Consider the following 14,971-nt stretch of genomic DNA (forward strand, 5'->3'; position numbering starts at 1 on the left):
ACCGCCGGAAGTCCCCGCGCCGGCCCGCTCCGCTTCCTCCCGCCCTCCGAAGCCCGCTACGCGGGGTGTGATTGGAGCGGAGGCGGGCCGCACGGGCGGCGGAAGGTCGCAGGACGTCCCCGCGGGAACTCGGGCCCGGCTCCGAGAGGGCCCCCGCCCCACGTCCTAGCCAGTATCCACGCGTGTCAACCCCCGAAGTGCTTACCACTCTCTAGCACGATACACGTTTTATTTGCTAGTTTACCTTAGCCAGAATCTCCGCGCGTGCGTGGCGTTTGCGATGAGGCACCGAGGGCACCCGACCCCGCCCTCTGTGGGCAAAGCCTATGGCCTCGACCGAGCTCCGGCCCGCCGTGATCACCCTGCCACTGTGACCTCCTGGGGCAAGGCCTCGTAAGACCCACCTACGCTGCAGTCTGCACAAGCGGACTGCGAACCGAGGGACCTGCACTTGCCCTACTTAAAGATGGCGGCGGCACCGCCCATGCGTGGACCCGCGAGCGTCCCCGGAAATTACCGCGGGACGCCCTGCACGAACGGAAATACCCGAGCCCAGCCGAACAAGTCCGAATATCAAGACCTATCGCGGAGCAACGCTGGGCGGCGGTGGCGGCAGCGGTGGCAGCGGCGACGGCTGCGCAGGCGCACAGCGCAGGCCGGGCGAGAAGAGCCGAAGTGGGCAAGCGGCGGAAATATCCGAAGCGGTGGGGCGCCCGAGGCCGTTGCGGACCTCCGCGCCGAACCTGCTGCTGCCGCGGAAGCCGAGCCTCTTCCAGTACACGGCAGCCGCCACCGCGGCCGCCACCTCCTCCTTCCCCTCGAGCCGCACCCCCTCGCGGTGGGAGCGAGTAAACAGACAGGCGGCGCGGCCACAGCTGAGCCTCAGGGGACCTAAGCGGGCTACAGGGAGGAGGGAGCGGCCGGGTGGGGGCGGGGCCGAGGAAGCCCGAGAACAGCCGAGTCGGCCCGAGCGCCGCCGAGCGAGCCCGAGGCGCCGGGCCAGGCCGGAGCCGGACTACGGGAGCCGACGCGGGCCGCGCGGTGGGCGCGGAGCGGCGCGGCAGGCCGGGCGGGCGGCAGCAGCAGCGGAGGAGGCCGCGAAGGCGGGTTCGAGTGGCGGAGGCGGCGCGGGCGGCGGCAGGGGGCCGGGTGGCCGGGGTCCCGGGCCCCGCAGCGGCGGCAGCGGCGGCGGCGGCAGGATGATCAAGCTGTTCTCGCTGAAGCAGCAGAAGAAGGAGGAGGAGTCGGCGGGCGGCACCAAGGGCAGCAGCAAGAAGGCGTCGGCTGCGCAGCTGCGGATCCAGAAGGGTAGGGGGTCGGAGGATGGGGGTGGGGGTCGGAGGTCAGCGCCTGGGGTGAGGTGATGTAGGAGTCAGGAGTGGGTTAATGCAGTCACCGGGGGTCGGAGGTTAGGGTGGGTGTCGGTGTGATGGAAAATCAGGAGTAATGAAGTCACGGGGGAGGGGGATCAAAGATAGGGGCCGAATGTGGGGCACCCTGGGATACCTAGAAAGCCAGACGCCTTTCATTAGTTACCGAGAATCGGAGAGTTAGGCAGTGGAGAGCGTGCAGGAAGCTGGAGACTCCACAGAGTCTGGGGGTCAGACAGGAACATGGGTGATAGAGGAGATTGTATGGGAGACTGACGACTGGGGATAGGAATCGGAGAGGATTTAGTGAGGTATGTTGGGGTCTTGGGGACTCTGAAAGTGAGATGGAGTGTAATCAGTTTTGGGCACTGCGATTTGTGGGTCTTGGGGGGTCACATGGCAAGTTGGGGTTTGGAGTGACACGTGGAGGAAGGAAGAACAGTGTGTGCCAGGGATTGGAGATGGGAGTAGGATTGCATTTAGAGTATTATGCTGGAGGTGCTGGCAATCTTAGAGGCTGCTTAGAGGGGTACAGGAATGGGAACTCATGTGTCTGGGGGTCGGATGGGTCCCTGAATTTAGGGTGACAACCAGAGAAGAGGAGGATCAGTGGGGACAGGATTGGTGAGGAGATGATGGGGGGCAGGGTCCTTGAGTTTGAGTGGACAGGAGGGGACCAGCATTGTCCATTAGAAAATGGAGGTATGGCTGAAGATCTTGGTGTTTAGGGTAGTTGGAGGCTCTTGGGGGCCACACAGGGATGGGGGGCATTTGGAGCTGGGTACCCAGACGTTGGTGCTGAGACTTGAGACTATGGATTCAAAAGAGTTGGAACTTACTCTGGACCAAGAGATACAGCATAGCCACAGTTGAAAATGCATGTTTGAGGCGTGCTGTGGACCTAGAAGAGTCTGCCTGGAGACTAGGAAGCAGAAAGAGCAGGGAGAGGATTGGGGCTGTGGGGCACAGCCAGGACAGATCCTTGAAGATCCTAGAGGAGGCCTGGGTGCTATGCCGGCACCTGCACCTGCTCTGAGTGCTCTCCTCTCTCCCTCTCCTTGTTCTGCTTCTCTGCTTTGCAAACACAGACATAAACGAGCTGAACCTGCCCAAGACGTGTGACATCAGCTTCTCAGATCCAGACGATCTCCTCAACTTCAAGCTGGTTATCTGTCCTGATGAGGTAAGGCCACACTTAGCTAGACTCCTAGGCATGGGCCAGGGGCCTGGGCAGGGGAACACCTGGAATTAGGAGATCTGGTTTATGTGCCAGGCCCTGCAGGATGTTGTCCTAAGACTTTTTCTCTTTCCCCTCACAGGGCTTCTACAAGAGTGGGAAGTTTGTGTTCAGTTTTAAGGTGAGTCCCAGGTGTGCAGGGATAGAGGGATAGAGGCAACAGCTGAGGCTTGCCCCAGCCAGGCACTGCTAGGGCACCTCTCTATCTTGTCTCTCTTCTTGGAGCCAGGTGGGCCAGGGTTACCCACATGATCCCCCCAAGGTGAAGTGTGAAACAATGGTCTATCATCCCAACATTGACCTCGAGGGCAACGTCTGCCTCAACATCCTCAGGTGAGAGCCCTGACTTGAGACTGCACGGGTCTCTGTCCCTTCCCTCCCTCTTGTGGTTTGTGGTTTTCTATCTTTTCATCTCCACATTTTCTTCCTTAAGTCTCGACCTTAGCCTTCTCCCTGGCCTATCCTGCTCTGTGCTCTCCTCCTAGCTTCTCACATCTGCACCATCCTGTCCCCTGGGCCTGACCGGTTCAGTCCCAGCAGGCTCTGTGGTTGGCAATCCACTCACCAGCCCCTGACCCTGATTCTCTGTCCACAGAGAGGACTGGAAGCCAGTCCTTACGATAAACTCCATAATTTATGGCCTGCAGTATCTCTTCTTGGTGAGTAAGGGTGGGTGGGTGAGGCTGGGGAAGGTTGGCCCTCTCTGCTCTAGGGCCTGTTGACCCCCACCCATACCGGCCACAGGAGCCCAACCCTGAAGACCCACTGAACAAGGAGGCCGCTGAGGTCCTGCAGAACAACCGGCGGCTGTTTGAGCAGAACGTGCAGCGCTCCATGCGAGGTGGCTATATCGGCTCCACCTACTTCGAGCGCTGCCTGAAATAGGGTTGGCGCACACCCACCCCTGCCAGGGCCACCAGCCCCGGCGTCCCCTGCAAATATTTATTGGGGGCCACAGGTGGGGGGCATGGGGTGGCCGGTGGGGGAATCCCATGCCCTGGCCTTGCCTCCCCTCCCTGCCACCCGCTCCTAGTTATTATTTTTTAACCACCATGTGATTAAGGTCGGCGCTGCCTCCCCCGACCCGCTCAGCGATGGGAAATGAATTGGCTTGTCTAGCCCCCAGCTGGGTGCTGTCCAGCCCCCCACTCTGGGCTCTGGGGTGGGTGGCTAAGGGGACTGGGTGGCTGGGGCTCGGGCACTCCACCCCTCCACCACTGGAGGTCCCACCAGGCTATTAAAGGGGAATGTTACTGCATGGCCTCTGCCTCTTCCTTCTGTGGGGGTGGGAGGGGCAGGTGATGTCCACCAGAGCTCTTGCAGCAAGAGTGGTGGGAGATGTGTGGTTACAAGTGGTACTGGTGCACCCCTCAGCAAGCTCCCCAGTGCCTGAAACAGCCTGGGAGTAATGGGGGACAACATCCCAAGCCTCAGGCTGCGTGGGATGAATCCCAGTGTGTGACCAGCGAGTGGCAGAACCAGTAACCACTCACTTCGTGTTGGGTAAGGCAGTGTAGAAGAAAGTCCGTGCCATCTCCAGCTCTCCCCCTCCTGCCCTGAGTGGGCCCACCAAGAACCCTCCCTGGTGCTACCAGGTGCCTGAGACCCAGAAACATTAGGGAAACGGTGTCTGTCGGATGAGCTGGGCCCTCTAGTGGGTGCGGTGGTGGGATGTGGGACCTCTGGGGTGGCCGGACGGAAGGCGCCCAAAGATGCATCAACCCAGCGGGACTGGGGTTCCAGTACTGGGTCGGCTGGAACCTGTGGAACACCCTCAGGCGGGCCCGAGAGAAACGGAAGGTGGTGCGCATGCGCCTGGACGACGGCCTGCTTGCGCACGCGCGCTCTTATCCCCGCCCATCGTTCCGGGTGCCGGTGGAGCCTGTGACGTCAGACCGTTTCTTCCGGAAACGGCGGCGACGGCAGAAAGAACCGAGGGGGCTATCGTTGGTGGGTGCGCCTGAAAGCAGAGAGAGGAGCGTAACCCGGAAGCGGAAGCGGATTCCGTCCCGGCTCCGGTGAGTGGCCCCTGCCGGGCCGCGGGTCCCGGGTGGGTGCGTGGGCGACGGCATACGAGGGCCTAGACGCCGAGGTGTCGACTGCCTCGCCCATCCACGGGACCCTAGCCTCATCATCGAGGCACCTTGCTCTCGGTGTGCGGGCCTCCCAACGCCCCCCAGGTTCTATTCTGGATGAACAAGACGCCCCATCGCCCATTATCCCGTTCCAGGTGTACAGGGGTCCCTGAGGACCCGATTCTTCCAGATCCTTAGAGCTCCCCAGCATCCATCGTGTCCTTAGTGTACCGGGTGCTCCACTGCCCCACAACCATATTATTCGCACCCAGGTTGCCTCCCCACAATCCGAATGCTAATTCATACGTTGTCAGCTTCAGAACCCCTATATCCACTTTGTTCTTGGCACTCAGACCCTCCACCTACCTTGCCATCCCGTCGGCCCCTACATTTGCCCTATCCTTGCCATTCAGGTTCCACATGCCCCCAGTGCACCCTCACACAACCATTTCCATTCTTAGTCCATCAGACTCCAGGGCCTTACTATAGTCTAGAGAGGCTGAAGCCTTGAACCTCCTTTGGGACACTATGATGAAGGGCTGGGGTGGTGGATGACTTTCAAATTTTGCTGGCAGTGTTTGTTTGTTTGTTTGTTTTTCTTAAAGATTTTATTTATTTGACAGAGATCACCAGTAGGCAGAGAGGCAGGCAGAGAGAAAGAGAAGCAAGGTCCCTGTTTTGCAGAGAGCCCGATGTGGGGCTTCATCCCAGGACCCCAGGATCATGACTGGAGCCAAAGGCAGAGGCTTTAACCCACCGAGCCACCCAGGCGCCCCCACCCTTTTTTTAAAAGATTTTATTTACTTGACAGACAGAAATCACAAGTAGGCAGAGAGACAGGCAGAGAGAGAGGAAGGGGTGCTGGCCCCACTTTTACTTGTGGGGCTACTTTGTATTCCAGGCTAGGTTTGGGCTTACCATTAATCTTTCCTTTCTCTGCTTACCCCTTCGCATTTTGCAAGTTCCCCCTACTAACCCCTTAAATACACATTGTGATCTTGGCTCTGCTTCTTGCCCTTTTTGTGGGCCCCACACCACTTTGCACCTAGGCTTCACACTTGTCACAGGTCCACTGGTGGGCTCCTGCTACCATGGATTTGTTATTTGGGCGCCGGAAGACACCAGAGGAGTTGCTGAGGCAGAATCAGCGAGCCCTGAACCGTGCCATGCGAGAGCTGGACCGTGAGCGACAGAAGCTAGAGACCCAGGAGAAGAAAATCATCGCAGACATCAAGAAGATGGCCAAGCAGGGCCAGATGGTGAGCTCAGTTGGGCACAGGCTGGGACACAGGGTTAGGTGCTGTGTTTTGTCAGGTACCAGTATAACAATGGAACATGACCAGACACCAACAGGTGCTTTGAGAGAAATTAAGGGTGAACCGGTATTTTGGGTATCCAGAAAGGCTGCCTTCTAGGTGATATTAAGAGAATGGAGCCTGTGAAGATCTAAGCAACCAAAATGTCAAACAGATGAGGCAGCAAATGTTCCATAAGGGAGTGATAGTTGAGTTCAGACTACACAGTAGACCAGACCATTTGAAATCACAGGCTACAATGGGAGCTAAGTCAAAGGGTTTAATGCAAGAGAGATGTGGCCTGGAACTCACTGTGACATGGAAGTTAGTAAAAGAAATAGAGACAGCCTGAATCAGTAAGGAGCAGAGCCTGTGACAGGTGACAAGAGTTTGAATCTAAGGAGGTGGGTTGAAGAGGTTCCATTTCCCAGGATAGGCATGGCAAGAAGGAAGACATTTGGGTTCGTCAAAAGTTAAGCTGTGAATACATTTCTATTTGGAAAAAAGTGCTTGCAGTATGAGCCTGTTGAGGTAGAGGGAGAGACAAACTCTTCAGCCAGGATAGAAATTCAGGAATAGGTTCTGTAAGTCAAGGGAATCTAGATATATGGAAGGAAAAAGGTCCCTATATATAGTGAGTCCAGTGTTCCTTCAAGAGTCTGGGTGGTCCGAGAGGTAGTGTACAAAGGGCCCTGTGGAGTGATGACCCAAGAAGCATAAGTATGAGGTTGGGAGGAGGGAGGGGCCAGGGATCATATGTAAATGTCTGAGAGCATCAGCTGGAATGGTGCATTAGGAGCAAGCATCTTCCCTTGGCTCACTCCATCATCTTTGTCCACTCCTCAGGATGCTGTGCGTATCATGGCAAAAGACCTGGTGCGCACTCGGCGTTACGTGCGTAAATTTGTGTTGATGCGGGCCAACATCCAGGCTGTGTCCCTGAAGATCCAGACACTGAAGTCTAACAACTCAATGGCGCAAGCTATGAAGGGGGTCACCAAAGCCATGGGCACCATGAACAGACAGGTGCGCCTCTCCTAATCCCCCCTCTCCCCCACAACTAACACCCAACTAACCCTCCCCACACCCTACTTCCAGTTGAAGTTGCCTCAGATCCAAAAGATCATGATGGAATTTGAGCGACAGGCTGAAATCATGGACATGAAGGAGGAGATGATGAATGATGCCATTGATGATGCCATGGGTGATGAGGAAGATGAAGAAGAAAGGTTAGGGGGGACACCAGGTATGGGGAGAATGGGGACAGATGTCTGGTCTTCGCACATGCCTGGCCCTCATAAAGTTCTTCTCTCTTCCCAAGTGACGCTGTTGTGTCCCAGGTCCTGGACGAGTTGGGATTGAGCCTGACAGATGAGCTGTCAAGTGAGTGCACCAAACTTTGGGCCCCATCCCACCCAACAGTCCAGACACAACCCCTGACCCCCCTGCTCCCAGCATTATTCCTTTCTACAGGAGCTCTCCTAACCTCCACTCTCTGTAGACCTCCCCTCCACCGGAGGCTCACTCAGTGTGGCTGCCAGTGGGAAGAAAGCAGAGGCCGCAGCCTCAGCCCTAGTAGATGCCGATGCAGACCTGGAGGAGCGGCTCAAGAACCTGCGGAGGGACTGACCTATACCATCCTGGGTGGGAGGTGGGCAGTGGATGCCCAACAGTTTCATTGTATTTCTTCTGTAATAAAAGATTGGACACTAATTCCTAGGCCTGTGTGACTGGCCTGATTTGGGCCAGGCTGGGGTTCCCTTGGCACAGAGCTCACATACAGGGTTTGGTAAAAAGGCAATTGACAAGCATGGCAAAAGCCCAAATGCCAGATGCATTAGGGTGTATGATAAGGAATGCTGGATTGTTTCCCAGTTTGTGGCATTTAACAGGTCAAGTCTCTCTAATCCGGATGTTCAGGGTTTAGGAGCTTCATGGCCTCTAGAGCCTAACACCTCCAAGACACTGGGCTTCCCAAATATCCTGAAGTCTGGGCTTTTCTGCCAGGGATCCTCAGCCCACCCAGCTCTGTGGCGCGGATTGTGAGAAATGGTTACACCCTAGTCCAGGAAGCACTTAGGTAGACTGGCCACCACACAGCACATATCTGGGGCTACACCCTGCCTGCCCAGAGCAGCCTAAGCATTAACACCTACAGGGGCTCCCCAAACCCTCCAGCATGTGCCCCATGCAACCCCCTCACCCACCTGAGGCACACTCCACATTGGAAGGGCAAGGAGAGGCTCTCCCCTACTCCCTGGACACCAAAAAACGGCTGAAGAGGACTGCCCCAGGACCACTGCCCCCACCAACATAAGCGTGAGGAACTGGTGAAGTTTTTATTAAATCCACATAAGTAAAAACCATATCGTGAAGGGCTGAGGGATGGGGCCACCAAGAAGTAGGAGCCAGGCCACCAGAGGGGAAGGCTGGGGGCAGGGAGAGGGAGGTGCAGATTGGACAGGACAGAGGAACAGAGTCAGGCCGGGTTGGCCTGAGCAGCCACAGGTTCAGGGGCCATCACCAGGACCACTGGATAGCTCCTGGGCACTCAGGCCAGCACCAGGCAGGCTCAGCGGCGGGGGCTCCACCAGCACAGCTGAGAACTTGGTGTCACCAAAGGCCTCGTTCATGCGAGTTTCAAAGAAGCGCTGCAGGCCGATGATGGACTGCACGTCTGCCTTGTCCTAAACCGAGGCAGATTGCACGGGATGGGTCCAGCTCCCCCTCCTCCCACCTCCCCCCACCTTACCCCCAACCCCATTCTCCCCAAGCTCACCTCTGTCAGCTTATTGAATTGCTTAAACATGCGGCCCACATCCTGGGCAAATTCCTGGGGGGAACTATAGGGGGGTGACAACTTCTCCTGGAGACGGGCACGGATCAGGGTTAGGTCCAGGGTGCCACCAGGCTGATCCTGTAGACAAAAGCCACAAGCTAAAGGTGAGACCACAGTTACCCACCCCCGTACCCTCCCTTAAGTCCCAAGACTCACCAGGGAGAAAGTGGAGTCAGTAGCCAGCTGGTGCAGGGGCCGGCAGGGCTCATGACAGAACAGAGCCAGCAAGACACGCTCACACTTCTGTGGACAGGACAAGAGACATCAGAGCCACAGGCGGGTAGGGTTACTGAACAACTCCCAAGAGAGTAGGCCCCCACCCTCACCTGCTGGTTGGCTGGCGAAAGCTTGGCCACCACACCGGTGCTATCACCACCATCCAGGCTCAGGCTGCCATCTTCCTCTTTCAGATCGGGCAGCACATGGCACAGAGAGCAACTCCACTCCTCCCTGGATGGAAGGAGAATGAGGAGCTGCAAAGAACCTGGCCCAGCCCTCCACCCTGCACAGGCCCCACACCAGCCTCGCACCCTGGCACATCCTGCAGGGCAGGCAGGTGGCAGTCCAGGTGGAAGCAGAACTCGCACTGGTTGCACATGACCAGATCGCCTGGCTTCTGGCAGACACGGCAGATGGTGGCACTGTCGTCCAGGGCACCTGGGCCACCTGCTGGGGCTGAAGTGCCCTCTGGAGCCACCACTTCTAGACCTGAACTGGTGCTGCCACTGGGTGAGGCCAGGCGGGGGCCCTCAGCGCCGGGGCCCTCCGCCAGGGCCATCAGCACAGGCTTGGTCTCAGGGCCCTCAGTGGCAGTAGGCGGGGCTCCAATGGCAGCCTCTGTCTCTTCCTCCTGCAAGGAGGTAGTAAGAGGTGTTCGGCAGGGTGCAGACCTAGGTGTTCATCTCCCAGTCACAATCACTTGAGGCAGGCTCACCTTGACTATGGCCATGCCAGGTAGTGGCGGGGCTCCAGGGGCCCCAGGTGGAGCAGTCCCAGGCTGTCCAGCAGCAGCAGCTGCCGCTCCACGCTCAATAACAATGAGATTGTAATCCTCAGTGGTGCTGCCTGGGAAGACCTTGAAAACTGGTGGCTGACTATCAGCTGTGAGATCCAGGTCCAAGCGCTCGAGGCTTACCCGTGGCACCTTGCGCATGAGGCCACTCACCTCACCCTCACTTGAGCGGGACCTGTGGGTGCAGGTGCAGCACAGTGTTAGCACACCCATCCCTATGCCCACCTGGCTAAACCAAAGGACAGCCAACTCACCGCTTCACACCTGACACATGCGGCTCTGCACTTGAGTAAGGATCGTCTGCTCAGAAAAGAAAGATAGAGCAGATTAGGGACAGACCTAAAGCAATGAAGCTCTCCCACCTACAAGGTACTCACCTGAGCCAAAGCCATAGCCTTCCTGCACCTCCATGGGCTGTGGGCAAAGTAGGTAGACCTCAGTGGGCAGGTGTCCCATATGACCCCATGCCGCTCCCTCCCCTACCAGGATCCCCCACCCAACCCCAACTCACCTGGCTACTGCCAGAGCCCTGTTTGCTCAAGGGCCCTGGAGCCCTAGGGGGGGCCATGGATGTAGGGCCTGTTGAGTTGGTGCCAGGACGCTCAGCCACAATCTTCCCTGCAAAAATGAAATAAAATCAGCGTCAGAACACCCACCTTCTGGAATGGCACCAATATGCAAGAAGTTAACAAAAGAACACACCAAAAGCCTCTGCACTCTTGGTCCAGGCATTAAGGTCCCACTGGAACTTCATCTCGCCATGTGGCTCCACAGGGTCCACAATCATCTTGAGGGCCCGATGCAGCTGGAAGTAGATCTGCAGATGGGGCAGTGCATGAACACACAGCAAACACAGCTTCAGGGTGCTGGGTGGCACCTGCCTGGAACCCACCACCTGAGTGCCCACCAGCACACACCAGCTTCTTGGAGAGCAGCAAGGCCGTGTTGTTGTCACTCTCCAGAGCCCAGGAGGCAAAGCGCAGGATGTGTTCCTGGTGCTTCTGGATCTTGGTCATGGTCCAGTGTTGTCGCTCCAGGCGCTCCTGCTGCCCTTCAGTCACCTTCTGCAGGTAGAGAAGAGAAGCAGTGAAAAAGAGAAGACATCAAAAATGGCATTAACACGGGCACCTGGGGTGGCTCAGTGGTTTAGGCTGCTGCCTTTGGCTCGGGTCATGATCTCAGGGTCCTGGGATCGAGCCCCACATCGGGCTCCCTGCTCCGCAGGAAGCCTGCTTCCCTCTCTCTCTCTCTCTCTCTCTCTCTCTGCCTGCCTCTCTGCCTACTTGTGATCTATGTCTGTCAAATAAATAAATAAAATCTTTAAAAAAAAAAAAAAAATGGCATTAACAGCCAACGGAGATGACAGTCCCCAAGGCCCTCCCATCACAGATGCAGTCGGCAGCCAGCAGATGGGACCCAAAATCCCCTCCCCTGCTCAGACAGGGTGTACCTGGGCATCATTGACCAGCACACGGCCCCGCTTGTTCAGTTCCTTCATGATCTGCAAGATGGCCATCTTAACGTCCACCTGCACACGCTTCTGTACGTCAGACACTTGGCGGATCCTGGAGGGGGCAGGGTGAACCAGTTCAGGAAGATGCTCCCCCAGGCCTGCCCCCAACTGTGGTCCTGGCTTCCACACTTACGAGCTGCGAACCTCCTTGGTATTCTTCTGCAGCGTTGCATGCTTGTCCCCAAGGCGCTTCACCAGCGAGGCCAGGAGCTTGCGCTGGTTCCTCACTGCATCTTCCAGGAACTGGTATCTGAGAGCAGACAAAAGAGAGCCTGGGTGCTGAACATAAAAGAACAAGCAGCACCCACCAGCATTCCCAGTACTCACTGGTGGTCCTTATGGGCATTGAGCTGGCAGTCCCGGCAAGTGAGGGTGTCACAGCTCTCACAGAACAACACAAGGGGCTCGTGCTTGTGCACGTTGCAATATACTGTGCGCTCACCGTCCCGTGACTTGGCTGGCCCTGGGGAATAGAAACCATGACGCTGAACCTCATCCTCAGCTATTGCCATCTTAAACAGTAAACAAAACTTAAGGCCTCACTTCCTGCCTGTCCTGCAACCCTGGGCTGCCTTTGGGAAAACTCAAGGGCCCTGTAGCAGTGGCCAGAGAAAAGCACAGGCCTATAGGCCCAAATCCTTCCTCTCAAAGCACTCTGCCCCAAGTCTGACCTGGAGAACAACTCCCTCCTCCCAGCTTCTGACCTGGACATCAAAGTCTGAAGACTGGCAGGGACCTCCCACTCGCTATTCTGGCTACTAGAACCTTCCCCAAGTGGACACACTAGAGAGCTCCTCCACCTTGAAAATCCCCACTGGGCTCAATTCCTCCCCCACCTGCAGCACGTTCTGTCTGGCAGAAAAGGGAATTCTGGCTATAAGCACAGGAGACAATGTTTGCTTGATGGCACAGACAGAAAGCAAATCAGGCACTAGAAACACAGTTCAAGTACAGCTCCCTTAAAAACTATGCTTTGGTGACTTCCCCTCTAAGTCCACAGACCTCTTATAACCCAAAGGTCTACAAAGGATCCAGGGCTTGCAAAGCCTTCTCAGGACAGGAGAGCTGAAATGTCAGACCAAAATCCTCACAAAGGCATCGGGTCCCCTCTGCGGGGAGAGTCCTGGTACACACCACCCCACCCCCCAACCTGTCACCATTACAAAGCTGCTTGAGAGCATCTATCCCTCTTTCCTACTCAATCCCAATTACACCCTGGCTATACCATCCCTGCCCAAGATATATGACTGAGACACAAATCAGCCAGACCATGGGTCCTTCAACAATGCCACTTCCTGTACTCTGTCCTTTGCCTGAATCCAGGACCTCCTACAAATTCCTGCCCTTCGTTCCTGATTCCTCACACCCCCACAGCTACCCTCTCCATCCTTACCATCCAGCCTATGCTATCCTCTAGAACTGGGAAGCAAAAACCTAACTACCAAAAAGCTACTCACAGAAAGTTCTGGAACTAAGAGTAGGATAAACTCAGAAAACTCCTAAGCCCTTTTCTGTCCCAACCCCAGCACTTAGAGGAAACTGCGCAAATACGTTCCTCAGCTAAACTTTTAGACCTGTGGGACCCAAAATTAAAACACTTCTCAGACTCACTCTCCGTGATGGTCTTGAGGGCCCTTGCAACCAGAGGCTTCGTTTCCCCTGGAGTCTGAACGGAAGTTGCCAGGGAGGCCAGGCCCACCCCTCCACTACATACATACACATACAGGAGCTCCTTCACATACAGGGGCCTTATCCTCTGTAAGTCTGCAGGCGGGGAGGTGTCCATGATGAGCTTGCCTGAACCCTCAGTGCACCCCTGCCCTGCGGCCTTTTCCCTTCCCCTTGCACCCAGAGACAGTGCACACCTGAGCCCCAGACTCCCCATTTCTGAGTTCTGCCCTCAGACCCTTCAAGTGGTACCCTCCAAAAAACCTCCCCAAGACCCATCCATCCTTGATAACCAGCACCATAAACAGCTGAGAACAAACGTAAGATAACCAAGGCTTTCCCCTCTGCCTTGCATACCAGTGGAGCGCACGGTATGGTCCTTGGTGTACTTCACCCGCTGGTGTGCCTCCACACACGTCTCACACAGCGGCTCAGAGCACTCCACACAGTAGCTGGTGGCAGGAGCATTATCCTCACAGCTAGTGCAGCACTGATGGGCAAAGGCAAAACAAGAGACAAAACCTCCGAACATATCCACAACTGCACCCCAAATAACACAACCTTAAAGCAAAGTGCAGCCTTTACCTAGCCTACACGAGTCTGCCCAAAGCCTTGTAGCAAGAGAATACAGTCTGGAATGTACTGGTACCATGTCCCGAGGCCTCTTTAGGGTTTCTGGGCAGGACATACCTGATTTGCGTCCTGCGAGTCTGCGGCAGCCTTACTGCCACTATCACGCATAAAGTAGTTCTCCACAATGTCTTTGGAGAAGCACTGCTGCTTGCAAACAGGACAGTCCACCACTGCCAAAAACAAACAAAGAGAGACTGTTCCAAGTTCACCCACAAGCTATAACACATCCCCTAACTGGGCCCAACCTGCATCCCAAAGAGGACCAGATCCTCTCCTTGGGAAGTAGGAACCCAACCACTTCTTCCATCGCACTTGAAGCAGACACCCCATCCCTGCGCCCAACCCAGAACCCACTGCCCGTACCCGATCCGGCCACGCACTATCCGGGTCCCTATCCCTCTCGCTCAGTTGATCCCCCGCCATCGCCATGCTGCGAACGGACCCCCAGTGCCCACGCCGAGTCAGGATCAAAGCCTGCGGGGTGGGGGGATGGGCCGCCGCGGCCCGACCGTACTCACCGGCGCCGTCGCCCGCCGCACCGCCATCCCCGGAGCTGTTTGCGGCAGCGGGCGCCGGGGGCCCGAGGCAGGCACTGCAAGCCGAGTGCAGGCAGGGCAACAAGCGAGGCTCCCTCTCCGGGCGCAGGCGCTCCCGGCACACACCGCAGTGCTCCAGCAGCTCCAGAGCCTCGCCGCCGCCCCCCGCGGGTGACGACGCCGAGGCCGAGGCCGAGGCCGCGGCCGCAGACGTGGCCGACGAGGCGGCGGCGCGCTTTTCGCCGCCAGCCGAGCCCTCGCCTGGGCCTGGGCTGCCGGAGGCGGCCGCCGCCGCCGCCGCCGAGGCCGCCGCCGCCGAGGCCGCCATTCACACGCCGCCGGGGGCGCCCAGGGGGGAAGAGGGGCGCGGAGCTCGCCGCGCAGGCGCAGACGCGCTGGCCGCCAACGGATGGGCCGCCGCCGCCGCGAGGCCGAGCGCCGCCACGCGCCGCCTGGGCTACCGCCCGCCGCGCGCGGGGCGCTCTGGAAGCCCCGCGGGCCGCCGCCTGCTACCCTCCCGCCGCCGACGACCGCGCTTCTCCTCAAAGGCCGCCCAGACACAGCGCCACGCGCCACACGTACAACCGCTCGCCCGCGCGCCCGCTCGCAGAAAGAGCCGCGGCCGGGGGGCGGGACAGAAATAACTGGCGCCGACGCCGCCGCGCAGGCGCGCTGGGCGTCTTGCGCCCAGGGGCGGGGCCCAGGCCGGCTGCCCCGGGCGAGACCGCGAGTACGCACGCGCCTGAGCCGGGTCTTCCTACCTCCGCCCACGCTGCCCAGCACCGCCTGTGCG

General features: G+C 57.8%; 3 protein-coding genes across 11 annotated transcripts; 2 read left to right on the forward strand and 1 right to left on the reverse strand.

Annotated features, from left to right (window-relative positions):
• The first annotated feature begins 576 nt into the window (after positions 1 to 576).
• UBE2M (ubiquitin conjugating enzyme E2 M) lies at positions 577 to 3,865 on the forward strand. The gene is made up of 6 exons (XM_082709397.1): positions 577 to 1,308; positions 2,459 to 2,553; positions 2,690 to 2,728; positions 2,837 to 2,940; positions 3,203 to 3,266; positions 3,352 to 3,865. Exons 1-6 carry the CDS (start codon positions 1,200 to 1,202, stop codon positions 3,490 to 3,492), a joined length of 552 nt encoding a protein of 183 aa, XP_082565523.1. The 5' UTR covers positions 577 to 1,199; the 3' UTR covers positions 3,493 to 3,865.
• Positions 3,865 to 7,722, forward strand: CHMP2A (charged multivesicular body protein 2A). 9 transcript variants are annotated; one of them, XM_082709394.1, is made up of 6 exons: positions 3,865 to 4,625; positions 5,732 to 5,941; positions 6,824 to 7,003; positions 7,076 to 7,206; positions 7,299 to 7,360; positions 7,479 to 7,690. In XM_082709394.1, the coding sequence occupies exons 2-6, from the start codon at positions 5,774 to 5,776 to the stop codon at positions 7,604 to 7,606; spliced, it is 669 nt and encodes a 222-aa protein (XP_082565520.1). In that variant the 5' UTR covers positions 3,865 to 4,625; positions 5,732 to 5,773; the 3' UTR covers positions 7,607 to 7,690. The 9 variants fall into 9 exon arrangements, with proteins under 9 accessions (XP_082565520.1, XP_082565514.1, XP_082565517.1 ...); XM_082709388.1 differs by having other exon boundaries at positions 3,988 to 4,625; positions 7,433 to 7,722; XM_082709391.1 differs by having other exon boundaries at positions 3,988 to 4,625; positions 7,451 to 7,722.
• Positions 7,723 to 8,302: 580 nt separating this feature from the next.
• On the reverse strand, positions 8,303 to 14,814 carry TRIM28 (tripartite motif containing 28). Its single transcript, XM_082709330.1, has 17 exons — positions 14,161 to 14,814; positions 13,700 to 13,812; positions 13,367 to 13,499; positions 11,669 to 11,804; positions 11,475 to 11,591; positions 11,279 to 11,393; positions 10,746 to 10,892; positions 10,531 to 10,645; positions 10,340 to 10,446; positions 10,206 to 10,242; positions 10,083 to 10,128; positions 9,751 to 10,003; positions 9,347 to 9,666; positions 9,143 to 9,266; positions 8,973 to 9,059; positions 8,757 to 8,894; positions 8,303 to 8,664 (listed from the first exon to the last, which is right to left on the reverse strand). Exons 1-17 carry the CDS (start codon positions 14,504 to 14,506, stop codon positions 8,488 to 8,490), a joined length of 2,511 nt encoding a protein of 836 aa, XP_082565456.1. The 5' UTR covers positions 14,507 to 14,814; the 3' UTR covers positions 8,303 to 8,487.
• Between the last annotated feature and the right edge of the window lie 157 nt (positions 14,815 to 14,971).

Source organism: Mustela nivalis, assembly GCF_964662115.1.
Source record: "Mustela nivalis genome assembly, chromosome: 18".
Taxonomy (NCBI): Eukaryota; Metazoa; Chordata; class Mammalia; order Carnivora; family Mustelidae; genus Mustela; species Mustela nivalis.

Coding starts and splice junctions, on each gene's coding strand:
- TRIM28 (XM_082709330.1), bottom strand. CDS start 14,506: ATGGCGGCCTCGGCGGCGGCGGCCTCGGCGGCGGCGGCGGCGGCCGCC. Junction 13,500..13,699: donor ACTCGCAGGACGCAAATCAG/GTATGTCCTGCC, acceptor TTTGCCCATCAG/TGCTGCACTAGCTGTGAGGA. Junction 11,592..11,668: donor AATGCCCATAAGGACCACCA/GTGAGTACTGGG, acceptor GTCTGCTCTCAG/ATACCAGTTCCTGGAAGATG.
- CHMP2A (XM_082709388.1), top strand. CDS start 5,774: ATGGATTTGTTATTTGGGCGCCGGAAGACACCAGAGGAGTTGCTGAGG. Junction 5,942..6,823: donor TGGCCAAGCAGGGCCAGATG/GTGAGCTCAGTT, acceptor TCCACTCCTCAG/GATGCTGTGCGTATCATGGC. Junction 7,361..7,432: donor CCTGACAGATGAGCTGTCAA/GTGAGTGCACCA, acceptor CCCTGCTCCCAG/CATTATTCCTTTCTACAGGA.
- UBE2M (XM_082709397.1), top strand. CDS start 1,200: ATGATCAAGCTGTTCTCGCTGAAGCAGCAGAAGAAGGAGGAGGAGTCG. Junction 2,554..2,689: donor TGGTTATCTGTCCTGATGAG/GTAAGGCCACAC, acceptor TTCCCCTCACAG/GGCTTCTACAAGAGTGGGAA. Junction 3,267..3,351: donor GCCTGCAGTATCTCTTCTTG/GTGAGTAAGGGT, acceptor TACCGGCCACAG/GAGCCCAACCCTGAAGACCC.